Raw genomic sequence first — 27,087 nt, 5'->3', positions numbered from 1 at the left:
TATTCCAAGATACCGAAGGGTTGCAAGCTTATGTAGGAGGGAGGCTCGCACGTTCCTCTCGCATGAGCAGGTGCTCAGAAAAAGCTCCACGCCAACGCACGGGGTATACAGAAGAAGGGTGGGTTTTGTATCCCTCGGCACAAGAGCAGTCAAAGCTGCGCTGTGACCAGCCGAGCGTGTCCGATTAACCGGATGACCGGCTCTGACGACGATATCTGCGGAAAAATCTGTACATGTTACCTATACTCTGTAAAATTACTATATGGAAGCCTGTAGGGCAGAGATGGATAGAGTCTTGTAGTTTTCTTTTTTTTTTTTTTTTTTTTTTTTTTCATAGGGTGGCTAAGGGGGATTTTTCGCGCGACGTGTGGTTCGATCTATGTAACACGGGTGACAACACGATTTATCAGAAAAGAAAAAAAACAAACAAATAAACTACTTCGTGGTGTAAAATGCACGCGTTTCGAGGTGTTTTTTTTTCTCCCTCGTATTCGAGCGTATATTTCACTCGATACAACGTTGCGTTCTAAAAATAACAGTGTAATACGGAGGGATCGTGCGCAAAAAGAAAAAAAAAAAAAAAAAAAAAAAAAAAAAAGTCGAGCGTTATAGCTCACCAGGACATAAATATCGTTCTTTCCCTCTCGGGTGGGAGCAGTTAAAGTCTTGGCTGCTGAAAAACTCCTGAAATAGAAGCCAATATCGCCAGACGAGAGAAGAGGTTGATAAAAGAGAGAAGAGAAAACTACGACGGCGATCGGATCTCGTACGAGGAGGCTCCGCAAGTGTGGAGGATTTTCTTTCTGCTCTCCCCGACCCTGTACACGTATATATATATGGTACACTTTTCTGCGCGTCGCCTACGCGATCGAGTTGAGTTATTTTTCTTGGGACTTTGCTTATTGCGTAGGTTTATACTGGTACATACATATACGGGGTACGTCTGACGAAGGAGAAAGAAAAAATAAAAAAAAAAAAAAGGTCCGAGGGAGAGTTTTCCAATTAGCACGTGGACTGGACGAATTGCGAGCGGGTCTCGTTCGGTTGGCGCTTATTGGTTATCGTGGCTTGTGTTTTCTCTTCAAGGTCGAACTGGAGTTTCGTGCGGATCCAGTCCGGTGTTATTTTTAACTCCATGGCAGAAATGGTCATCGGCGACAGTAATTTGTCGCGGAAAGTTGTAGCTTTATCACCTCCGAAACTGACCGTCGTTCGGACGATTCTTAAAATAAAGTATATACCACCGATTCCGATCGTAAAGCCTGGGGTAAACAAACAGTCATCGCTCGTCCAAGGGTCAATGGAATGGTAAAGAAAGATCGTAAAGTTTTTTTTCAAAGACGGCATCCCGAATGTTTAACTGACGCATTGACGTGATCGGCAGTACGAAGAGATTGCTGGTGTACATGTGAGTAGAAAGTGCGGGGCAAATTCGGGCACTTGTGATTTTTTCTTTTTCCGTTCAACACTATAAATAAAACTTATTGATTCTGTGAATGATGCCTTCTGGAAGACCATCGAGGCTTTAGCTGTGTAGAGTTGTAGATAATTCAATTAAGTGCTTGTTCTGAGGGAATTGTTCGATAATCTTTTTCCAAGTTTACTGTCAAAAACGATGAGCAAAACGCTGTTTTTATTTTTAATGCGTGTTTTACCATAACATCCAAGGATAGTCGTAGAAGCTCAGTGTAACTCAGACGGCGTAGAGTGAGAGTGTCAGTGCCACATCCAAGATGACTAGTTAAATTAGGTGAACTATGATAAATAGAAATTGCGATAAAAATATCACAATAACAACGTTTTGACACAATAATTTGATCGCATGTGTGACAAAAATAAGATTAAAAAAAAAAAAAGTCTGAAAGCATTTTTCTTAAAAACAATTTGAAAAAATTAAAAACTTTTGCTCTCAGAAGAACTCATCTGTATTGAGAGTAAGTATTAAAGTAAAAAAAAAAAAAAATGATTTAGACACAAGTACTAACAGCCAATGTAAAATGTTCAAAAAACAGACGAATCAGCTCTGTGACTAATGCTAAGGACATTATTAGAAAACTAAAGACTTGTCATCGATAAGATGATGAATTGTAAGCGAAACATGTGCAGCATACTGCCAAGTCCTGCTGGATTTTGCCCTGCTCTCACCCACGTACAGGTACTCATTGCTCGGTAAGCCGTCCTCTATTTTCACCTGCGAGTAAGACGCGGAACTGCGCGCCCGAAAGCTCAAAAATGCGACCATTGCCCTATCGGAGGAGGAGAAAAAATGAGAAACGAGGCTGGAGACAGATAGGGGCCGGGGAATATATTTTCGAAGGAATTAGCCGCTCCGCGCCATAAATCAGTCGGGGAACGGATACCGGTCAGATACGCGCCTTCAAAACGTAATACCGAGACGCACCGGCGGAGATAGCCGATTTCCGGGAGGAGCACCTCACCCTTTTCCATTGCAGAACCGGACTGCGCACGAGTCTCGGATGCGCCGATTCAACGTAGAATCCATCCACCAGACGAGGGGAGCGTCCCCAAGAAAGCTCAAAGCTCCATTCGGATAGCCTGAGCTCACATTATCGCCTTGAGGTGTAAAACTCGACTCGGCGCGCGTAGATGACGCGGGTATATTTGGGCTCCAGTTTTTTTTTTTTTTTGCTCGGATTTTTCGAGACGAGCGTTGGTGGAAGCGATAGCAAGGCACGAGATACGCGGTGTAAAAAAACAACGCAACAGCCTCGGACACCGAGTTTTGCTATTAGCGGGTACAGATAGCGCCGGGCGTCTAATTTATGCCTGGCAATCAATGCTTGTCGGTACCAGTTACGCGCTCGATGTGTTTATTTCGCATAGTACAGTTTTCGTACAAGCGGCAAAGAGAATGAACCACGCGATTATTTCACCCCCTCCCCCCACCGCCTCTTTACGCAATCGCGCGCGAGCGATTGGACGTAATGGGATAAATTTGTCACGGTCCCGAGGCTGTGGGTCTGTAAGCACCTTAAACAATCCACCTATGCAGCGAATGAACAGTACATACTCAGCCACTTTGGGCTTCGATAACGTTAATACCGGCACTCATCGATTTTCTGTTTCAGAACCTGCAGCAGCCCCGTTCGCAGTCCGAGCGACAAATATCAGGTGAGTCGAGCTTTTGTACAACATATGTATTCACGCCAGCCGGTCCATACAATTATGCGCACGGTGGGGTCCTGGTATACTGTGGTCTACGGGGGATTGCTTACGCTCCAGTTGCTCTATTAAATTACTTGCAGAACTGCATGGGGATCCGTTGAGATAACTTTTTTTTTTTTAAATATGATTATTCAATCGTTGAAACGCGATTGGTTGGTATTGTTGTTATTACGTACCTTGTTACCTGAAGGTGTCCATCGTTTAAAGAAAAGTACGATGCGACGATAAAAGGATGCCACATCATCAAGGATTCATGAAAGGTAGGTATGAGTGTGGGGTAAACATTATTACCAAGTAATGCTCTTTTTACGATGAACTACTTTGGTCGTGCTTATAGAAAATGTTGGTTGCTGTAAAGTGACGCTGTAGGGTAGAAACTTTTATAATTTTACAAATTTCCAGTGTAGTGACATTCGTCAGTGTCATTGTAGAAACGAATGCTTGACAAGAGTATATGTAATGTCGGTAATCCTGCGACGATGTGACTTTCTCTCTCTCTTCACTATCAATGCGTACCTGCCTTCACTTCATGCGCAATGACCAAGCCTACCGTGGGAAATCTACTAAGTAATTTTCTTTTTTTTCTTTTTCCTCCTTTTACGATAAAATAACCAAAAGTATCGTGTCACCTCATAAATAATGCCAATGACAACAAACGTTTATTCGTACTTGACGAGGAAACACTCGTCGAGACATATTATACAAAGTGAGTTTTGCGCCCGAGTAGTTTTTCGGGTTGAATCTCCTAATGGAGATCTCCAACTGTTTAATCTGTACTGCAAATAAAAGTATGGACAGCAAATATACACGTGAGAGGGAGAGAGCTCGATTAGCAAAGTTGCAACTATGAACTCTCGATAGCTTCGATCGAGGGTGATAAAACTAATTCATCGCACAATCGTGTATGCTCGAACTGAAAAAGAAAAAGAAAAACAAATGAATAAAAAAAAAGGACAAAATCAATGAGAGAGTTTATCAGATCAGCCTAAATCGCAGTTGTACGAGCTCCATTGGGAGCAATTTATGTGGGATCATTTATTGCTCCGGCACTTGTTACACAAAAGAGCGATAGTCACATAAGCATATAGGCACACCTGAAACGGTCGCCACGCGCATAATAATTAATCCCGATAATGGATCTCCGTACTCGCATAACGCAAAGAAAGTACGAGTAAGAGGTCCTTTTTATTTTCTTCTTTTGTCCGGTCTCGTTTTCCCATTAATACTTCCGATGTGCTCCGAGAATCGATTCACACGGGCCACTACCGCATAGACAGGAGAGAAAGCTATACCGTGCACGCGCCGGAGGGGGATGACGCGCTTACCTTTACACACACACGAGAGAGTCCTTTGGCGCATAATGGACCAACGAGAGTTGCTGCCTACTGCCGATCGCCTTTAATTATCCAGCGAGGCTCGTTTAGCGCGCGCGAAACAAACGAGTGAAAGCCTCCTCTCTCTCTCCCCGAGATAGGCACTCTATGCATCACGGCTGCCGGGATCAAACATTAATTTCCGTATGATTTATCACGTAGGTATATATTAACGGGCGAACTGGGTGTAGGTCAGAGTGTACGAGGCAGAAACATGGAAAATCGATTAGTAGATCTTGGCTCACGTGGAGGAACTTCATTAGCGTCGGGCACGCGCGGCAGCTCTTTTTAGCGCGCCTTCGGAGGAGAGATGCTGTTGGTGCTTGTGTGTGTGTGTGTGTGTGTACCTGCGTTATTATTCGACCTGAGATTGTTTTGATAGTACGGGGCTCTGTAAACGCTGGTGGGGGGTACACACGTAGCGCCTTTGTTCGCTGTTTTCCGTGTTTCTGGACTGTTTTCCAGATTTTATCGGAAAATGAGCCGGGATAAGCGTGATTTATGGACCGCAATGGGTGTATTATATGGCGGAGTACAATAAAGAAAAATGCTCGTGTACGGTTTTTTCGAGAGTTTGGGGTATTGAATTATTACCATTATCATTTTATTTTACTGGAAAATGTTTTTTTTTTTTTTTTTTTTTTTTCACACAACTACCAAACACGCTGCCCTGGATTTCTCATTCCCACGAACATTTTTTTTCCATCCAAAGTACGCAACAAATTCACACTTGGTGTAAGCTTTTTACAACATATGAGAGTTGTCAGCAACTCGTATGTATGTATACACCCCCACCGGGACAACTGCCATCACGAGCCCGGGGAATTGCTCCCCCAGGTGAGCTACCATCTGGCGATTTATCACACCCGGGGCTGTACGTATATGGGCTACGTTTGTTAAAATCCAAGTGGGCGGGGCGGTGGTTAAATTTTTTTTTTACCGTTGGAATTTCGGTCATCTGCTTTCTGCTTGGGTTTACTTGCTCACATAAATGGAAGCTGTTCCGTTTACTGGACCATAAAGTGTGTGAATATGTTAAACGATGTCGTGCTGGAATCACGATTGAGTCTCTGTTTCACTACTTTAGAAATACGTTTGTACTCAGAAAAATGTTCTTATAATGCTTTTTGCGATGGCTAAAAATTTTCTATCAGTAACAGTAGATGCGATCGAGTTACGTCAGACTTGTACCAAAATTTTCAAATCTACAAACTCACCGCAACTGTGTATCGATTGCTCAAATCAACAGGTAATGCTAAAAATTGATAATTTCCCAAGCAGATAAAAAAGTGTACGGATACGTGTGAAAGATTCTATCTCAGTTTTATATTCGAGTACATTTGACGAAAATTTTTTAATTAAAGAATTAATTGTAGTAAATCATTTTTTTTTCTTGTTTTTGTTTTAATGTAATAATTTTTTTATTAAAATCGTTAAAGAAATTCCTTAAATAGGACCTCCTTGGGGTGAAACGTAGATCCAACAAATGGATGATCCAAACTACTCAACGCGTATTGAACGTATACCTATCGCGGAACACCAGAACGCAATTACAGAGAATTTGGATAATGACGCCGATTTATCGGGAAAAAAACTATCGGTAATTAATCGCGAGGAAAGCTAAATGCTTCGATCCTAACTTCCTTCTTTTCTTTCTCTCTCCTTGCTTGAACGGATAACTTCCCATTTTTCCGCTCAGAAAGCGTCGCCTCATCGCAAATTGCACTCATTCCTGACTCTCTCGCTCCATTGTTTAAATGAAGATTACCGTAATTTCACACTCGAAATACTCGGCACATCGCACAAAAGCCATTTCCCTCTTTTTTTTTTTTTTTTTTTTTTTTGCCACGCCAAGTATGAAATTACATTTCTCTTCCAGCAGAGAGAAGTGGAATTGAATTTCTCCCGGGTTTTTCATAAAAAATAAAACAACACAAAACTGCAAAGTATGTCACCAAACCATCCCATTAAATACTCGCAAGTCCCACCCATACGGTATACGTGCACCCTTGATTTGTACGTACACAATGCATCCGCCAGGCAGGAGGAATCAGATGTATCAATCAGCAGCGATCGATAGTACCGATGCTCGAAATAAAAACAACGATCCAGCGAACAAGCTCTGTCGAGCTCATGCAGATACAATCGAGGGAGCGAAGGCACAAAGAGCGCCCAGCCGATCAATTAGCAATTAATTGAGAGAGAGAGAGGAAAGCAAAAGGATAAAGAGGAGCTCGGAGGAGTGGGAGGAGCCAAACTCTCCCAAGGTATACACGCCGGCGGTAATGACTGTGTCGAATAATTAATTTCGGGGGACCGGCCGCGTGTGGGAAGTGACAATGTCTCAATGCAACCGATTGGGTCCGTTGTTCTTCTGTTGTTGTGCATCTCTATTATGATGGGCCTGTTGGCGCCTCTGGGCACTTTACATGTGATCCGAGTGCAATGAAACAATTGGTTCCAACGAATACGTATATTTTATTATTATAATTTTTTTTTTTTTTTTTTTCAAATAGTGAGCTCGACCAGTGAATTTTAATCAACCGGTTATATTGTTAATACTGAAAAATCCTTTCAAACGAAACTGGTCGGATGGGTGCAATCGCGCGATTGAAACGTATTCGGTTCGCTTTTAATGGAGGGATAGTTTGAAATTCAAATTTATTTGTTTGCGAGCTTTTATTTTGCAGGCCATGCCAAACGATGGCTAGCTCAATATATTCACAAAAAGTAATGGTTACTCGTGAAATTGCTCAATGTCTCTTGGAGTACCGTTTGAATTGTACCCGGGGATTCATGGAATTCCTCGAAAGGAGTACGCCTTACCGTAATCGTCTGTTTCTACTGGAGTTGAGTTTAACGTTCCTTGACTCTGCTTCATTTCCGTGGTTTTTTTTATTCTTCCTGTCTTTTGTCATCATAATCATTATATGACATGCTTTTTCTTATTGTTAGATATATTACATTAGTCAAAATTTTTTAATAGGGCTTAAGAAAATTATTATCTGCGTATTTTGGACCAATTTAAACAAAGATATTAGATTCCTTTTTAGTGCCGGTTGCAATATAATAAATATCGATTACGTATTGCCACAGCGGCAATTACCGAGTCTCCTGTAACATCATCGCGAGCCGAGAGCGTCCAGAGTCTCCTATTAGGTTGGCTTAAATGGAAATTTTCGTTGATCGATTGGCCATCGCTATGGTCTTTACTACCGATCTTATCGACTATTTCAGTGGTGCGCAAGGCGGTACTTTGCATTAATTTATTGCACAAGCGAGACCCACTTCCATAAATAAGTACTTGGAGGGCTTGATCTCGGAAATCTCGTGAAATCTACCTGAACCTAGGATATTACACTAACTTGAAAAAAAAAAAAAAAAAATTGTTATCCCCAAAAAATCGTAAAAAAAAAAAAACAAAGAATTCCTTGACCCAAAAACCTGTTCGGCGAATCTCAATTGGGCTCTGTGAACGACGATTCCTGCATACTCTGCTCTGCACGTGTCCTCGGAAGAAAAAAAAGGAGGCAAAGAGAAAATGAAAGGGAATCCAGAGCGAACAGATCCACCTATTGTTGCAAAAGTATGCCTTGTAATGATCCCGCGCTATAGTTACTCGGGAAAACGAGTTTTTGAGGATTTTCTTTTTTTTACACTCTGTACACAGAAAAATACATGTATGCATAAGGAGCTCCCGAATAAAAATTAAACAAGTATTCGAGATTGATTTATAAATATTGATACACATAAATTAAAAAAAAAAAAAAAAAAGGAAGAAGGAAAAAAAGATCCGACGATCTCACAGACGTATACATTGAAGAGAGGCGAGCGTTTCATTACAAACGAGGTCACTGTACTGTTGTAATGAGCCTTGCCGAACAACAGGCCGCGAGCCTCGATTAATTTGGACCCGCTCGAGCACAGTAGCTGCTTTTATTTGTTACAAATTTCTCGCGCCTTCAATTCGTGATTCAACGAGATGCTTTCTACAACGTGAAATTTATCGTGCAACGCCGGTACGGAATTGAGGAAGATTTCGTAACCGCAAGAATTACCGTCGACGAGTATACGTCGTGTATTTTTTTACTTCCCAAGGTCCATCACGTTATGTTTGATAAAGTCTTTAAATAAACATTTTTAATACAATTTTTCCCGTTGTTTTGACTGCTTCTTTTCGTAAGCATTTCCATGACTATACTCGAGCTGATTTTTTTTGATCGCCCTACGCCGCGGCTCGAGCTTTCAAAACTGTAATCCATCAAACTTTGTACGCAACCAATGCCAGCAACAAAACATTAAAATCTCCTTTGTCTCGGAGACGTCCGTGTTCTCGCACTCCGATAAAATTCATCACAGGATTCGACACGTTGCGCAACGCTTCGACAGACGGTACACCGATTCGGTCGTTGCACGCGTGATGTCCCTGCTTCGTAATAATGGAACGCGAGTCACTGGGCGATGGGGAGAACCCGACTGACCGACTTTTGTCACGTGTCTTTGTCCATTGCGCAACGTGATGAATTCACTTGATGAAAATTTCAAGTGCGCCAGATGAACCCGAAACACCAAGCGGACAACTACTCTCTCCAACCCCCCTATCCTTTTTCTCGCGTTGCCCTTTATAAATTTTATTAAAAATTAATTGATTCGATCAACCGTTCGTATACCAGGAGTAGCTCTTTTCTTTTGTAATACAGAAAAAATCATCTCCCAAAAAAAGTCCCGTAACCGAGTAACACAGCAGCTTGATTTAATAATGATTCAAAACTCGCTTGCGACACGATCCTCGTTTCCCCGCCCCTTTGAACCCCGTATTTTCGCCCCATCCCCTGCGCAGTGGCCCAGTTTCGAGCGCCCGTACCCGCGCAATCAATCTTCCGTTTTATTGGCTATTGGTCCTCCGGCATCACGTATACACTGCACGTTGCCTGTACTGTCTGAAGCGCGACTCGATTCATCTTAATGAAAGAATCACAAAATAATCTATAGGTATATAATATATATCGCTCGGGATGGAAACTTTGTCGGGTACCCTTGCGTCGAATCAAAAGCAGGCTTGTCCACAAAATTGAATTTGCCAACGAGTTTTGGAATCGGTGCTCCGGAGGGAGTGTCCGAGTTGGAGATTATTTGTAATGAAAATCGATAAAGAGATGAAATTGACAACATTTAATACCGTGAAAGATCAATCCAACAAAATTCAGTCAATCAAACCCGAATAATTGGCTTTTCATCTCGATAGGTGGTATTGATTTTCCATTTATTTCTCTTCGGCTAATTTGAACGAAATCGAGATATCATTGTAATACGTATCCCTCCGCTCGCGAGTCGACGAAAAGGCGATTACTGAGGGGGATAAAAAAAATACCTTACCGGTGAAACATGGCCTATTAGCAAGGATCGTATCTACACGTGTTGCGAAGAAAAAGAATTGTATTAACAATCGACATCAATTAACGAGATAAAATTCTTTAATTTTGTCTGACGTAACATTCATTTATCTACTGAACGTACACTCGATGGAACACCAAGTTTGGCTGATTTATCTAGGGCTATACTCATAAAAACGCGTTTGGGCAACGTATTCTAAGCGTCAACGTTATCTCGTTGTCACGAAGCGAATGTATTAACGTTGTGTTACACTAGCTACTTTAGATACAAATGCATTTTCAACAAAATCACGTTGCACTCTTACTTTTTTCCTACAAGATAATATCTGTACGACGGCACCTCATCAAAGTTGAAAATCGATAAAGTGGCATTAACAAAGTAAAAGCTGAAGAAAAAACAAAAAAAAATGGCATATCCTTCACCGCGAGACCTTCGCTCCGGGGAGGCACATGTGTACCGCAGAGAGCAAAAGTGAGCGACAGGAGCAGCGGAGGAGCGCGCATCGGCGAAACAGTGAGAGCCCGGTGTGCAAGGCTGGAGAGCTTAGAAGGATCGGACCGCTCTCACGGAACGCGCGCACGAGCCGATGGCAAAAAGAAAAGTGAGGCGCGGGGAGGGTAGGTGTATATATGTATATGTGGAGCCGCGCTATCACCACCGCGCTGGCGTATATATACATTCATGTGGTGGCAGACGCGCGCGCATATACGCGGGGCTAGCAGCCGACGAGCCGCGGCAGCAGCTGAGAGCGGCACCAGCAGTTTACAAGCGGCGTCCACGCGACTCGGGCTCTATACCTAAACGTTTAAACCTCCCTCGCGGTGGTGTGTTTGGTTTGGAAGGTGCGCACGCCCGCCCTCCTCGTTTTTCGTGATTGCGAGGGCCCTGATCTCTCTTTTGGTTCCTTCTTTTTTTTTTTTGTTTTTCCTCGTACAGACTAAAGTGAATTTTTCGTGGCTGGTAATTAGTTGAGGGGTGTTTTTTTTTCTCCCCCCCTGCTAGCGAGCTCCTGTGGTGACGGAGACGTTCAAGGATCGCGTTTTTCGTGCTTTGGAAGTTCCAAGCGAAAGTGGAAGCTTGTGGCAAAGTTCCATTAGTTTTCGTCGTGTGCCGCATTAGCTTTTTTTTTTTTTTTCGTACACCTTGCAGTAATCAGATTGGCACTGAGCGATACTGAAGTTGAAAATTCATTTACCCGCACTGCTAATGACAATCGAACCGAGTAGCGACATCGAATAGGGGGAAAAATTAAACTGGCAAAACTTCACGATGCATAACTTTTCGTATATTCATCGTTTTTAAATTTGATTGATCATCGAAGCAAAATAGAGCCATGGCAATCAAACTATCGCGTTGGAGCAACTTTTTCCGCTTCCTCGTACTATTGATTGACAAAGCAACTTATTGACATTGCTTGTCGTGATAATTCAGCGATCGGTAGAGACACGCACGAGTATACTGTCGGTGTAGCAAAGCGCAGGACTCATTGAGGAATTTAACCGCCAAGTGCTAAGTAAACGCATCTTTGGAGTGGCGTGGATGGGTATCACTTAGCGCCCACCTATACACTTGCACCCTTGCTTTCTTCCTTCCTCGTGTTTTTCTTCGCCCGAAGACTTGCAGTAACTCCATCGTTTGAACTTTGGTTCCCCTTGAAAGACCCATTTAAAAATAGAAATGAAAAATCAATGAGAGAAAAAACACGCACAAAGACCGGCTGCCTTAAAATTAAAATTTCAATATCAAAGGTGCTGCTTCGGCGAATGAATGGGCGCGTAAATTTTTTTTGGCAGCTTGACAAATAAAAAACTCTGACGCTATGATGTCACGAAAAATCGGATGATTCATGGATGAATTTCACGTTGGAGAACGACGAAAGGCCGGTTGACGTAGAGACGGTATGCAGTGATGAAAAAAAAAAAAAAAAAAAACGTTGGCTCATTAAGTTTTAATGAACGAGTTCAGTGTGACCAAAATTACGTTCGTTAACTGTTATTGACGTTTAATGAATGGCCTTAGCGTGGGGACGAAAGTTTCAAAGTTGTTGGACTCCATCTCTTTGACTTTTTGCTTGTAAATGATAGTTTTTTATCGATAATGTGTAATTAAAAAAACATTACAAATTAATTAGCATCACAATTAACGAGAAAGCTTAAATTTTCTTCAAGATAATTTTTTATCACGAAGCACTTTTTAATGAAAAAAAATGTCATTCATGAATCATCAACTAATATATGCACTAGTGGTTGATATCATGCAAGAAAATATTGATTAATAATACGATTCTAAATGGTTTGTTTTTCCTGGCAGTACGTAAGAACTTATAATAAACATTTGTGGCTGGATTCGATAACAACTATTTTTATCTATGCAATTATTATTATATTGAACTAATGGTAATTCACAGTAACATGAAATAATTAAAAGCATCGTTATCGTCTAACATAACTACAACACAAAAAGGTTTTATTAAAAAAAAAAAAAAACTACAAAGGTAAACAACCAAAAGTCAAACTGATTGCGAAATATGATGGAATGTATGCCTAGCTTGGGAATCACGAGTAGATTCGATTAAATAATTCAAATGCATTATCATGACGTTTGAATGTTGTGGTAGTCGTGTAAAATCACCATTATGATTGTTATCGAGAAGTGGCTTTTCACGTCGGGCGCTCAAAACATTGCACTCTAACGTCTCTATCACAGAAAAATTGGCGAATTATGAAATGTGTATTTTATAGAATTACTTCTTGTACCAGCGCTATAGAGAACAAGCAGTATTCATACTCTTGAATTTGATTACATTTACTTATGTTCGAGAAAGTAGGTCAGGACAAGATTTTCCCTGCAAACTTACCTTTTTTTCTCTTCTTTTTATAAAGTAACGTGTACCGCGTTTTCTTATAATGTCATGACAAAGTTTTGATACCCCCATAAGCGAACTTCACGTCATGATATAACTGACTTAACTTTTCAGAGTTGAAAAAGAAAAAACTTAAAAAATAGCTTGGTATTATTATCATTGAGTTGATTAAAAGCGACAAATCCATAGAAATACTTCCATAACATAATACAACGCTAATGCAATTATAATTCCGTCTACGAAAATATAACACAACTTCTGCAGGATTTCAAAACGCAACAAAAATCATATGGCATCGGCCACTGAAATCTACGAATGTACCACTACGGGCGAAAAACCTTGAGATTCTCAACTGAAAAAAAATGAACAATATGCCATTCTACAAACCCATTCCAGTGTAGTTAGAGTCGCCACTCACTTCCGTTCCAAAACGCAAGTGCGTACAGCAGCACCAGAGGCGTCCAGTAGAGGTACAGTGCTTCCGTTGCTCGCTTTCCCTCTCTCTCTCTCTGTCCATCCGAAGGCTGTGTACAATACTATGGTGCGGGTGTGCAGCCATGCGTACAGTTACACGCACGTGCGCGACTGCCTTTCCACACTCTTCGATACGTGCAACTTTACGCGTTTGGACCGACGCTGTTTGCGAGGCATTTTTTAATGGTACTCTCGGAAAATTGGGATGATGTTTCAGTCGGTTTGAATCAACGTTTCGTTGAATATTATTTCTCGAGGGCGTCATTTCTATTTGTAATCTAAAAAAAAAATCCAATAAAAATACAAAAGGTTCAACGAGACAAAAGAATCTTCATTACGTGTTTTTCATTATTACTTCAATAGCTTTCCTGAGCAATGCTATCTCTCGAGATACACTCGTACTGTCGTACCGGAGTGTCCATCAAATCACAACACAATTGAGTTGCGAGACTCATGTTCTATTGACGAAACTGTATTGTACCGGTTCTGATCAAGTTTTTCAAACATTTTTAGTAAAATTACTGTCGCCATACCTTAGATTCACAATAAACGGTAGATACACACGTAATTGACGAAACCCTCGTAGACAATCGTTATAGCAGTACTTTCACTTGCTCGACAATACTCGGCATTACTACTTTGCCCCTCCACTCTGTGAGTCGTGCAGTAAATTCTGTTGAGTTTTATCAACCTACCCAATAACCATACTAACCACTTCAAGCTGTAAAACCACCCCCAAGCATCATTACACTCTTTCAAAGGCAAACAGACGATCAAGCGTATTTCCACTCAAGAAAATCGATTTTTATTCCGCATGAAAGTCGCATTGAACGATAATTGACGTGGTTATTTTCTTCAGCCGTACTTTCGTACGTGCTCGTGGTAATCTGAACCCTGTACATCCACAAACAGCTGAAATCTGCGTCAGTGCTTCGAACAAACTTGACCCGTCACTCCACCTCCTTTCCTTTGGTTTGCGGTGCAACTCAGTTAGCTCGTTGTCAAACTCAGCCTACTCGGATCAATGAATTTCCATTCTACGCTGTGCCTTAGGGGGGGTGGTTTCGCCCGCGTGCGTGTGTTTCGACGTAATCGTGTTTTTTTCCGCGTTTCTCGCACTGCGCTCGGAGGCTGGTAATTAAAAAGTTTGATTTTGCGTTCCGAGCTCGGGAAATTCCTCCGATAAACTTTGCGGTGGGTTTCTGAAAGGGGAAAAAAGTAGACAACAGGACTGGTACGGAGGGTAAAAAAAAAAAAAAAAAAAAAAAAAGTTCTCGCGTACAGCTGCTAAAGACCTACTTTCGTTCGTATTGTTCAAAAACTCGTTATTCACTGCCACGCGTGCGCGCATTTCGAGCCATTGTCGGGATAAAATGTTAACCCTGTGCCACGAATGGACGAGCGTGTTTTTTTCTAACATTCCTTGGTTAGAGTAATGTTATTCATTGGTAATATTGGAATTTGCGACATTTCTTATGAAATAATTTTTAAAGGAATTCAATGTGCTGTGCGAACAAAGTGTCGATCCACGTCCCGTTTCTATGTGCAGTTTTTAGATAGATCAGAAGAATAGGAGTGGAGGAAAAAATGCAATCAGCGAAAAATCTCACCTTGAAGTCCGCGCGCTCGACACTTGCGTCCCACGATCAGATAAAAGTGCAATTAATAGCGATAAAATCGATCATTTGAAAAATATTCCTTGGAACAACTAAATCACAAACATTGGGTGTTTCTACTGAAGTAAAATAAAAATCTCACATTTAATTGTTTCTACATGATTTACGAGTTATCAACTCGAAAGTACAAAGGTTTCTAGATTAGAATCAGTTGTATTGTTGGTTTTTTATTCTAATTTGCACCAGAGCACAATACCCTTCACAAAATTTCATTCATAATTTTCTCACCGTCTGACCATACACCGAATAATCTACTAGAAAAGTACCCTTTACGAGCATTATTACTCGCGTTTCCAAAAAAAACCTCCAAAGCTTCCGAAGCTACAGCATCGCTGCACCGCAATATTCCCAGGACTCGTGCAATTTTCTCGGAACATAATTTCATCGCGCACGTGCTTCTCGTACACGCGATCCATAATAACACTCCGGCGAGTTGCCCCTTGAACGTTTTCATCAGACACGTGGAGCCGCTACGTTGGGAAACAGCAAAGCGATTAAGAATTAACATGCTCTTTAGGACACTGCTTCCTTACATGGTCGAGTGGATAGAGATTTGCTCCTCCTTACCTGTTTCGAGGTCAATAATGGCACTTACGGTAGCGCTAAGTACGACCAGAAAAGATGTGTCGGGCAGATTTATATCCATTTCGGCAGTGTCCTAGGGAGCTTTTCAATTCTTAACGGGAGGAAAATTTTTTTTTTGTCCAGTGATAGCGTAGAAGAAGCTACCGATAGACGAAACCTACGATTACCGAAGTAACCAAATGAAAAAAGGGGTGAAACGATAAACAAGAGTACCTGAACGTAAAAGCACGCTTCCCGAGTGTCGCTCTCTGATAAAGAGCAAACGAAAGCTCATCATCGCGTGCGTTGGAAAAAGCACAAAAATAACACACGGAGCTCTGTCGTGGGTGGGGGAAAAAAAAGGAATGAGCAGTGCTCGCGTGGTGCAGCCACTGAATGGGCTCGAGTATACATAGGAAGCGAGTGCCAGTGGCTGCCAGTCCCGTGTACCGGGCCCTGAATCGATACGCCGCCGATAGAGGTGCATTGCAGCCAAGCCTCTCGTAGCCATCGGAATATCGAGTGGGGCATACACGTGCGCGTCCCAGTGAAAGGAACGCAGAGACCCTGTGATGCACAATGTGCGTTTGAATGAAAAATCAAACGAAAAGGGGAGAAAAAAGAAAATTCACCCAAGATCCGACATGCCAGTGGTTGGGGTGTCGACAGAGCCTTTCAACAGCTCATCGTGCGTGTATGACAAAGTGACGGTCTGTGAATCAGGTGTGCAGTGAAGGTTGACAGTCCGGAACAACGGAGGGACGAAAAATGGCTAGCGAAGAGCCGCAGCAGCCCCAGGGGTGCGAAACACCCCCGCAACAGTCGCTGGACGAGGATACGAGGTCGCAGCAGCACGTCAACACCGGAAGGAGGATGTCGCACTTCAAGGAGTACAAGTTCTTCCGGAGCTTCAGCGCCAAGGTCGAGAATTGGCCGATGCGCAAGGCTGAGGCCCTTTGGCGTCGGATGAGGGAGAAAAAAATTGCAGGTAGGCCACGTTGCTTATGGAAATAAAACAGGCTGATGATGATTGGTTCTGTTTGGTATAATAAATATTTGGGAAATTATCGAAAGGAATATCTTGATTTTTACGATGCATCGTCCCGTTCACATCAATTAGCTCATTTGAAATTTATAAATGAATTTATAATTACAATTTTTAGATTAAAGCTATTCAATATAATAAATAAGTACGTATACATGTGATTGGAACTAAACAAATTGATGAAACTTTGCGCGCGACGCAGCGAAATTCTTGTGCGCAGTTACATGAACAAGTAAACGTGCAAACTTGCCGTGTTAAATTAACTCTAATTTCCCGTGACGGCTCTTTGTACGTACACACACATACACGCGTGCTCGAACGCACGTATGCAAATTTCGACACAATTTCGTTAGTTACTCTGCCCGTGCCACCTAAACGCGACCCGAAGTAATTAATTTCCCGGCAACAGTCGCGCGGAGTCGAGTTTAATTAAACTTCATCAGCCCAAACTAATCCTCAGTTTCGACAATCGCAGCACCCCTCAAAGAAAAAAAAAATGTTTTCAATCGAACAAAGCTTCCCATGTCTCCAAAGTGTAGCCTCTCGAACGTCATCGCGATCTGAAAAATCACCGAAATTCATAAAGCAATCGCGAAATGGGAGCTCCCTCCGCATACGACCCGTAGCATAACGCATAAATAACTTCCGCGAATCGCTATGGCCATTTGTATCCACCGCACGGCTATCTCCTCCGCGATTTCTCGGCTCCTCCGTGCACACCGCGCGAGAGGAGGCGAGCGCAGATCGATGCGTGAATTTTGCCATCAATTTGCGCGTCCAGAACAACTGACCGATAAAATCGCTCTACGGTTCTGCTCCTTTTTTATTTCACTCTGCCTTTTTTTTTTGCGAGCAATCGAGAAAACGGAGGATAGTGTTTTTTAACCTACACCGCCGACTGGCTGTACGGTTTACGAGTCCGTGTACCGAACAACGAGAGAACTGCTACACCCTCAGGGCAGTGCTGTCGGGATTAACCCACGAGCACGTATTTTGTGGCAAATTTTCTTTTTTTTTCTACAGGCATTTAGTTTCATGCTGTCTTTCGCGCGCTACACCCTTGATGGCGAAAGTAGCGCGGGGTTTCAATCGAAAATAAAAATCCGCATAATTGATACGATTGCATCCTCTTTGGAAAGTTGATTTAGATATAATGTTATCTCAATTTCACCACTAAAGTTGGACGTGTAAGCACGTCTCGAGTAATAAATTAACATTTCAAACGTGACACGTCGAGGTGACATGTTTTGGAGACCCCGAAACGAGTCCTCAGTCCTTCGAACTACATACGCAAGGTTTTCCTCGAGGTGTCAACAAATACCCTCGTGAAAACATTAAAAAAACATCCCTCATCATTCAATTCCATTTTCACGCGAATTAAGTCATGACGAAATTCAATTTCATCTCGGTTATCTCTTTTTCTTTTTTGGCCCTCCCCCTTTATGGAAACACATCTCCCCAATTGCGTTGGCATTGATTTTCAATCACCTCCACCTGAACCACGCAAGATCCTTCACACGTGTCATACACTCCTTTGCACGCTCATATATATATGCACATGCATGAAAAAGCCAAAGCCATAGGGGTCTCTGGATCCGTGGGCGCAAAGTGTTTTCCCGCGCGCGATCGTGCCACAGCTACTTGCTGAAGGTACACTCGACGAGGGAGATAGGGGGACGATGAGCTTCTTTTCTTATTCGTGCCTTGTGTATATAGGTGCACACGTGTAGTACACGTGAGTGTCTTTTCGCCGTACACGGAGTGGCGCGTTTTTTTTCCTCGAGTTTTCCAGAAAATGCGACGCTACCCGACGGAATACTCGGGACAACGCGCTGAAAAGTCAGTAAATAAGTAAGTAAGCAGTGTAGGCGGGTAAATGGCAGTTGCGAAGGGATTCGTGGAGAGAAGCTTTGCATGTATAATCACACGTATGCATGTGTGAGTGTGCCACGAGGTAGCGTTTTTTCGAAGAGAAATTGCCATTTTTCGTGACTAGACCGTGTGAGGGAAGGCTCCCCGTGTTTGTTTGCTTCTTGTACGGGCTGGCAGTTTTATTTTTGCATGAAAGAGAAAGACTCGGGAATGCCATTTAGCAGTACATTAGACTTTTAATGGGCTTTGTACCGTGAATGCTGAATAAACATTAGGTTTCGCCTATTTAGCGGATCATTAGCTTGATTTATTGGCTTAATTTGTAGGTTTTTCTCGTTTTTTCTGGCTGTTGCTCCTGTTTTTCCTGTGAATTTTCAATTTTCAAAAAAAAAAAAAAAAACATTTACCAAAAATTGCTCAATCATTGTACCGCAAAGTTATTTTTCAGCCAAGATATTTTAGACTTACATTTGTTCTCTCGATGTATTAATGGCCCAATATACTTATGATGTATTGTAACTCTATAAAAATCCTTCTAGCAATAAAACAATGAAGAAAGAGAACAATGGAAACCCTCACTAATACATTTTTTTCATACTTTTTTCGTCATTACGTCCATTGCTATTTTACTGATCCAAATAAGTAGGTGTCTCGGACAACTTTTTAACTTTATGAGACCTACCCGTTTCAAGATCCTCGTCTTCCGATAGTACTACACCGATCAGCTCATTATGTGATGGTAACATGTGTCATTATAATGCATTTCTGACAAAACATGTACTCTTGCAACCCAATTTATCATTTACAATAGTAAGAACAGCCGATACAATTTTTTTGGTTGGAATATATTTTCCGTTTGAATTCACCATCAAGCGACGCTGTACCAGATACATTGAAATCTCCTCTTACGCCGAAACGTGCCATCATAGCTGAGGCGCAATATTGCGCAACGAAAAACAGCATCGGTCGCAGATGCCTTTGTCATAGAAACTAATTTCCGGCGCGTCTTTTGAAGCGTATACCGAGAAAACTCGCGATAAAGTCAATTTCCATGAGATCGTCGTCTTCGTTCGTCCTCCGATACTTCCTCTCTCCCTCTTGGGAGCCATTTTCGCGTCCTTGCTATCGAAGATATACCTCTCATCGATGCTGCGAGGGTGCTTGCACACCAAACGAACATCAAAACACTCCCCTGACTGCAAGCGTCATTTCCACCCCTACAGTGACATTTTTTTTTTTTTTTTTTTTTTTCGAATTTCCTCCGTTGATCGTTTTATCGGGAAAAGTTTGGAAGTACATGGCTTATTTTTTCAATGATCAAGTGTGTACATCACTTCCACCTTATCTGCCGAGAAAAAAAAAGTTTGTAAAAAGTCCAATCCCCGTGTCGAAAACTCAAGTAACACAGAAAGACACGAACAGTCAAACAAAAATTAGATGTAAAAGTATGTTAATCCCCTAGTAAAATGGTGATAAAAGGCTGGAAGATTTATAGATACCACGACGTGGAATTGACGTGATCTGTATCTTTACGACACGCGTAACGACGCGGCGACAGGAAGAGGACGTTTGCGCGGTATAAAAATAAAGTTACACAAAAAAAAGGGGTCTTTGGCGCGTTAAGGAATGTATCACGTGCCGGAAATGCCTAGGCATTAATTAAACAGTAACCGTGTGAATTATCAGTCTCGTATTCTATGGATGGCCAATTACGTCTGTCATATTTTTATACTTGCTTACTTCTGAAACAATAAAAAAACGAACAGATTCGAACACGGAATGATACGTATTTCTTTTAATATTTTACGTGATTATATGACGAAATTTTCCTGTGTCATTACAGATATATGGGTCACTATGTCTTGAACTGGTAGGCAGTGACCGACGCCATGAGGCGCCCTCACACGCTCTACCAACCGAGCTACATATACCACTGGAATCATGGTCAAATTATAATAAGGTAGGGTTGTGCGACAATCTCGTACCGATGCTCGTACATATACGGATCAATCTTAAACAAATTGCCAACACGAGAAAATGTCAAATCAACCGAGTGACATTCAGCTCACCATTCGAAGCTTAAACTCCCGCGAACGCGCTAATAGCGGCAAAGTGCAGGGTATCACTCTCCTCGGCAGGACTAATCGCGCGTCTGAATCTCTCTGAGCACGAAAAGCATCGCAACAGTCTCTCTACACCCACTGTACGGTTCAATGAGAAAAAAAAAAGAAAAAAAAGAAAAAAAAAAAAAAAAAAAGAAAAGAGCCTCGAGCAAACACACTTAGACACACGTACAGCTATATACGTTCGAGACACGAGAGAGCACAGACAGAGTCTCTTTTGCCTTGATCGCAACGACAATCCCCTGCCATCACCATAACTCATGTAAATACGATTGCGACTCGTGTATACGTATACAGCTGCACGATCTCTCTGCGCTGCAACAGTGGGTATGGAGTAGCAGAGCTCTCCCAACTTGTATACATATATGGGTGTACCTTATAGACATACCCCGAGCACAGGAGAGTGTGTACCCACTACCGAGAGACAGTCGGTGATTATCCTATTTTCGAGGAGTAGGCTGTGTACGTATACCTACCGGGTAATAATCGAGGTCCGCGAGCACGTCGTTCCCTTCGTTAATCGGCGAATTATGTGTGCTTTCGATCCTCGCGGTGTGTCTGTTACACCGTACAAATACGCCGTGGAACTTTCGAGTATGGACCGAGAGCTCTTTGTACAATGTTATACCCTGTAACGTGTATGCACAGTGTGTTTTTGCATGACGTACCTATGCATATACACCGTTACTTGCTCACGTGCTACTCGCCGTTTGAGAACAACCGAGCTGCGTATATTATGTCTTTACGGACGCGCGTTATGATTTCTGCGTTGAAGGACTATGAGACTTGGTATATTTTTTTCAAGATAATAGGGCCAAGCTCGTCATACAATAGTATTCCCTCGTTCGTCGGTATGGGTCGAATGGTTATAGAGGCATGGGTATACTCATTCTCTCTCTTCTGTACTAGATCACACGATCTGCGATGAAAGTCAAAGGACACGCACAGTAAGAAGTGCATGTACATCACTCTGAGCATCAGCTTCTTTTGGTCTTTAACCATACCACTGGTTTAAAAATTTAATTCGTTGTGGGTGTATTTTTCAGGTCGATGTGTTGACAATTATTTTCATCTGGGCCTCCACGTAGGCTTGATTGATCACAAAAACGACCCACGTGGCTCGTGGAGAGCACCGAGCGAATGGAAAGGAAGCCGCATTGGCTTCATCGAGCTTCGCGGTAAAACAAAGGAAAACTTCCCAGTTAACCGTGCCCTTCCAACTTATACAACACCCCCCCTCTTCCCTGCGCTCGCAAATCACGACAAACAATTTTCAGCCGAGAAAATCCCTCTCCCCTCGCCGGAGTGCAATAATAATTTTCTTCCATTATTCATCGGCCCCGAGCGTCAACTTTCCTCTCCACCGCCCTACATCCACACACGCCCTCTGTAATGTACAACAGCACGTACATAGGGACTTGATAAACGCTCGGCGCTGGCTTTAAATGGGACGTATTTCATGCCATCGCGCATTAATAAACGACGACGCCAGATAGGCCCTGACGGGCGCGAGGCCGGCTCCGCAACCCCCTCCGGAACTCACGTATCGCACGCGTCGCGTACACGTGTATACCTTGCGTGTGCTGGACGTACGCGAGAAGAGGAGAGGAAAAAAAAAAAAATCACAATATAAACCAGACATGAAGTTTTCCACGGAGGGGTGACACTCGGTGCCTATATTTGCCTCGGGGCAGCGTAACGTGCAGAGGCCGTGATGTATATCTATGCGCGCTCGGGAGGCTACGACAGCGCGATGATGGATTTTTCGAGGGAGTCAAAGGGTTGTGCTCGACGGTACACGAGCCCGTTTACGTTACCTGTTGGACATCTCGATGTACCGTAATTCCATTAGCAGATGGTTATTTATTGACTCGACTTTCTTTCTTTTTTTACGATGCGGACGCTGCTTTATTTCACCTCGCGATCGAGCGGTGGATCTTTCGTGAGAGTTTTTTTGACGGAATATAAAAATACTTGCAAAAAGTCGTGGAAAAAGGAAGAAAGGGAGAAACACTAGTGAAACAATGGCTGGGGGTAGAGAGAAAAAAAAAAAATTTAACGGCACGTACATATACACGTCGAGTACGAGCGAACCGCTTGCGCAAAGCCGATAGATAAAATTTTATTGTTGCGAGCGCCGGGGAACACAACAATATCTAAACGGCACCGGCGCAAAGTCAAAGGAGCATATACTGTTTGTATAATTTATTGTCAAAAGGAATGTCGAGTCGGTACTTACCGCGGACACGTTTTTTCGCTGGAAATCGGCTGTGTTTTATTTTCGTCGCCTTAACAATACGTAAACGGTGAATGGCAAAGTTGCCGTTTTCGTGGACGCTAGATTGATCGGTTGCGAAAGGACATTTTTTTCTTTTCTTCGCGATATTCTTCGAAATTTAATTTTATACAAAAAATACACCGCAACGTTTTGAACACGATTAAAAAATACCTGCTCTGCCTACCTAATTGTTCTACCTCAATTTTGTACCTATAATGCTACAAACCGATTTTTCTACCGCGAAATTTCAAAGAGTAGAAAAAAAAATGAATCTATAATTAAAATCTCTGCCAACTACGACACCGTCTCCGAAGTGGAAAATTATTGACTATACAGCATTGAAATTCTCCCCGACCAAACGAGGGAAGTGAAAATCCCCGTTTGTGCTATACAGTAGCCATTCTCAGGCATCAGAAGCGCAGAAGCCCGATTTACACGGCAACCGAGGTAAAACAGGGGTCCACAAAAGTTGAAAATAATTTCGTTCTCGAGCGGAAAAAAAAGAGATCCCCTGCGCGTTAAGAAAAACAAGCTCCGAAAGCCAGTGACGCGAAGAAGCGTAAGCTGACGCAAGTAAAAAGGATGTACACTACCACTCTCCTGCCTATCGTCTCTAAACGCGCAAGCGACGCTATACGCGCGCAGTAGTGAGTCACGTGAAGGAGCGCGTGGTCCAGGGGTGGAGCGTATCGTCCTGACCTTGGTTATTTTCCCCTCGTTTCTTTTTTCTTTCGCTGCAACGAACCCTCAGCCCCTGTTTTTCGTCTGGAAGATAATCCACGATCGTTTCCGACTCGTTACTCCGTTTTAATTTTGCCTTTCCTATCTCTCGGAACGGCTTCCTCTGATTTACAATAAATTTTCGCCGACGAGGGGACGCGACGTTTACCCTCCAAGCTGATGTAACCAAAACGAGATAGAGTTACACCGCCGATAGACGCACACGAGGTGATAACTGGGCACTCGCGGAAAGACAGCCGATCGAAGGGCACCGATTTCGAATTTGTTTTTAATGGTTTCGGTTGTGCGCACGAACCAACCCGCACGTCCACCCCTTGATATATGGCAAATCGCTGTTAATTTACGTGATTGAGTTTTGTACGGGAATAGGTTCACGTGAATATGCATACCACAAAGCTCAGTTGTGATACACGAAAGGTGCATGTTAATTGTGAAAACGTGACCATGCGCTCGGGAGTAGGGGTTTTTCTTTTTTTATTGTTTCGATATTTTTCCGTCCCGCTATAATAGAGACGTGACTGCAGCGTTCAGGGCTATTTTCAGCTGTGGGGTGCATACTCTACTTTCCTTTTGCGGTTCCAACGAGGTGGGTTATTTTTTAACAAGAAATGTCGATAAAATCTTCTCTTTTTTTTTTTCAACAGATTTTTTTTTGTAAAAGCTGCCAAAAAGTAGTTCTGCGCTGTGTACCAATATATACATAAACATTCAATCGAGTTGTATAAAATACGTCCTATCACAACGTGTTCATGCGGAACGGTGTGTATATGGAAGAGGGAGAAAAATAATAGTTGACTCGGGAGTATTCCGTACGGCTGAGAGAGCTTTCTCGATTAAAAGCTTCGTATTGAGGGGACTCGTTCGCAATTCCGCCAAACAAAGCATGCCGATACACCCCCCCCCCTGCTGCTCTCTGCGCATTCGTTCCAACAATACAATAGCTCTTGGTTTTTTTTTTTTTTTATAATTTCATAGAACGCGAATGCAGAGATGCACTGTATGACAATTGAAAATATTTTGTTCGTCCTACATAATTTTTCAAACTTAAAACCATTTGGATGGCCAAAAAAATTGTTTTTACTCGATACTTGAACAAACAATAAAGTACGTCTCAATATTGTGACTTTTTTTGTTTTTTGTTTTTATAGCTTTGTTCCTCCCCAAAGGGTTTCTCGCGCGTTGAACCCTCCTGACATTGAAAGCAAAGTCCTAAGACTGTTGTAGGCGCCAATACAACTCACCAGAGACCCGACCAAGTTTCTATTGCATATACGTACACTCCACCCCAAGCGTGTAATATTTTAAGCACGTCAACACCAACAGCCCCAAAAGTTTTAATGGACTTTCCAACGAATATACATGTATAATATAAACGGGAGATGGGCGATAAATCCTTTAAACGAAAAGAGCATCGGCGTTACAGTTTTCGATTACTCTACAAAGTGGCCGTATCGCGTGCATTATGTATAAAGGCTTAAACGGATCGATAAAACATTTACATGGGCCTCGACGAAAGCTGCGATCTTGCGCTCACTGTACGTGTGTATATACATTCACACGCTTTAATTTTACGGCAAAGTAAGGCAACGAAACCTGCAACGATAAGGACGGAACGCGGTGTTTGCAAGACCATTGTGAAACTTGATGGAAAGTGTATTGTAAAGGTGTCGATGGAAGAAAGAAAGATAGAAAAAAAAGGCGAAGAATACCAAAGTTCGACACAATATTTCCAATAGACGTGAGAGCTCGCGTTTATGTACAAAGTTGCAAGCGGATATCATAAACGCCCGTATACGTGGATGGATGTATATATATACGTGTGCAAGTGGCACGCGCGCTCTTAACGCCATTGTTCGCCTCGGAGAGCCGCGTTCAAGGTGGAAATGTGTTTTCCAGCCTTCGACACACTTTTCCACGTGCTTTGCAACATAACTGCATACACACGTTGTATATCTGTACCCTATAAGACACGCGTTTAACGTACAGAAACAGCGGCCTTTTATGCATCGACGCCCGCGCACGCCTCCCGCAGACAATATTGCCGAGCGAATTTATGAAAACAACGTTTACCAGCTCGCGCATACGTACGTAATATTTCTTTTTTTTTCCTTTTTTTCTGCCCCGCTCTCTTATCTCCATTAACTTGTGCTCGCGAGGCGCAAAAACAGCCCGATACGTCGCGAGATCTCTCGATACAGCTGCATTGTATATTTATTATATATGTATACATGTACCTTCTCTCTGGTGCGCGGTGAACGCGCGTCGCGCGAGCTTTTGTTGGAAAATATCGAATGTTTGCTGATTTCTTTTCCTTTTTTTTTTTTTTCCACAACAATGCCGTGCTGCTGCTGGTTTAGAAAGTTGAGGTTTCCCAATATATACATATATTATATATTTCGTAAAAACGGCTCTCTTGCTACCGCAGCAACGCGTCGCGGGGAATTGGCTTTTTCGGAGCTTTTCAGAAGAAACAATTTTTTTTTCCAACCACTCGGACTCTACATAGGTTTCGCAATCGATTGTTCGCCAGAAACATACTTTATTCCCGACAAACAGAGCCATTAAATATTTTAATGGTACGGGATTGGTCACCATTTATTTTACAAAACAAAGCAATGGCAACACTAAGTAGCAATAATCATACATCATTGGCCTCGTGGAGCAAACACAATGTGTAATCGACCGCGTTGCGTCTTCTAAAACTGCCACTCGTCCGATTTCCGAGTAAAGGGGCACATCGCGACAACGGGCCAAAAAGCCAATATGTGTGTACCTCGAGCCGATATTTTCTTCATAAACGGTCCCACATTTGGGTCAATCGTCATCCCAGCCCCACCCTCCCTCGTGGAACACAGAGACTCGCGTCTGATTTCATTGTTTGACGAAAATATGGGTACGCCACGGACGGCCGATTTTTACTCTGCCGAGGGAGGAAACCGCTCTGTACACGGCAGTGGGAGAGCGCATATACAGCTATAGGTATCCAGTCGTCCGCCTGTGCTCGTTAATTGCAATGTAGCGGTTGAGGGAGCTCCTCGTTTGCGCTTGGCCGACAGGTGTTTGCTTATGTAAACGATCGATGGGGGACTATTTTTGTCAGGGATCGGGTTGTGCCTTTTTTTCAGCCCTAGAAATCGTAGCGTGTGGAAAAATTCGTGATGAAAAAAAATCCAAGGGTACAAACAGAATCGTGTTTAACACAATTTAAAAAAAAAAAAACAGCAAGTAGGTACTGCCACCTGCACGTGCCCTTTCCTTTGAAGCTCGTTCCCACGATTCGAGGGCTCGATCGGCCATAAATGTCCCTACGCGTCAAGCACACCGCGCTGGTTGTAAGAGCGCAAAAATGCCGGCTTGTAAAACCCATCAGCTGTTTTCGCGCAACATTACACGATGGCTGGGCAATTCATTTAGGGCCTCGATTCACGAGGTGTTGAGCTCGTATTTCAATTGACGTTTTAAAACGTGTCGGGTGTACTATACTTATTGCGGCTGAGA

At 42.6% G+C, this 27,087-nt stretch overlaps 1 protein-coding gene and 1 long non-coding RNA gene across 2 annotated transcripts in view; both read left to right on the top strand.

Moving 5' to 3' along the window:
• cv-c (RhoGTPase activating protein) overlaps nt 1-27,087 on the top strand; it is a 269,141-nt gene that overhangs the window by 95,689 nt on the left and 146,365 nt on the right. The window contains exon 8 of the mRNA XM_089588870.1: nt 3,090-3,132. Within this exon, the coding sequence (XP_089444996.1) occupies nt 3,090-3,132 (43 nt within the window). The remainder of the gene's footprint in view (nt 1-3,089; nt 3,133-27,087) is intronic.
• LOC149375340 (uncharacterized) overlaps nt 16,282-27,087 on the top strand; it is an 87,279-nt gene continuing 76,473 nt past the window's right edge. Inside the window, exon 1 of the long non-coding RNA XR_016292859.1 lies at nt 16,282-16,518. This is a non-coding gene — a long non-coding RNA (uncharacterized LOC149375340). The remainder of the gene's footprint in view (nt 16,519-27,087) is intronic.

Source organism: Copidosoma floridanum, unplaced genomic scaffold (assembly GCF_036245765.1).
Source record: "Copidosoma floridanum isolate Cflo_tuat_1 unplaced genomic scaffold, Cflo_Japanese_pri ptg000007l, whole genome shotgun sequence".
NCBI lineage: Eukaryota > Metazoa > Arthropoda > Insecta > Hymenoptera > Encyrtidae > Copidosoma > Copidosoma floridanum.
Note: the sequence above shows the minus strand (reverse complement) of the source record. Positions and strands in the feature narration are given on the sequence as shown.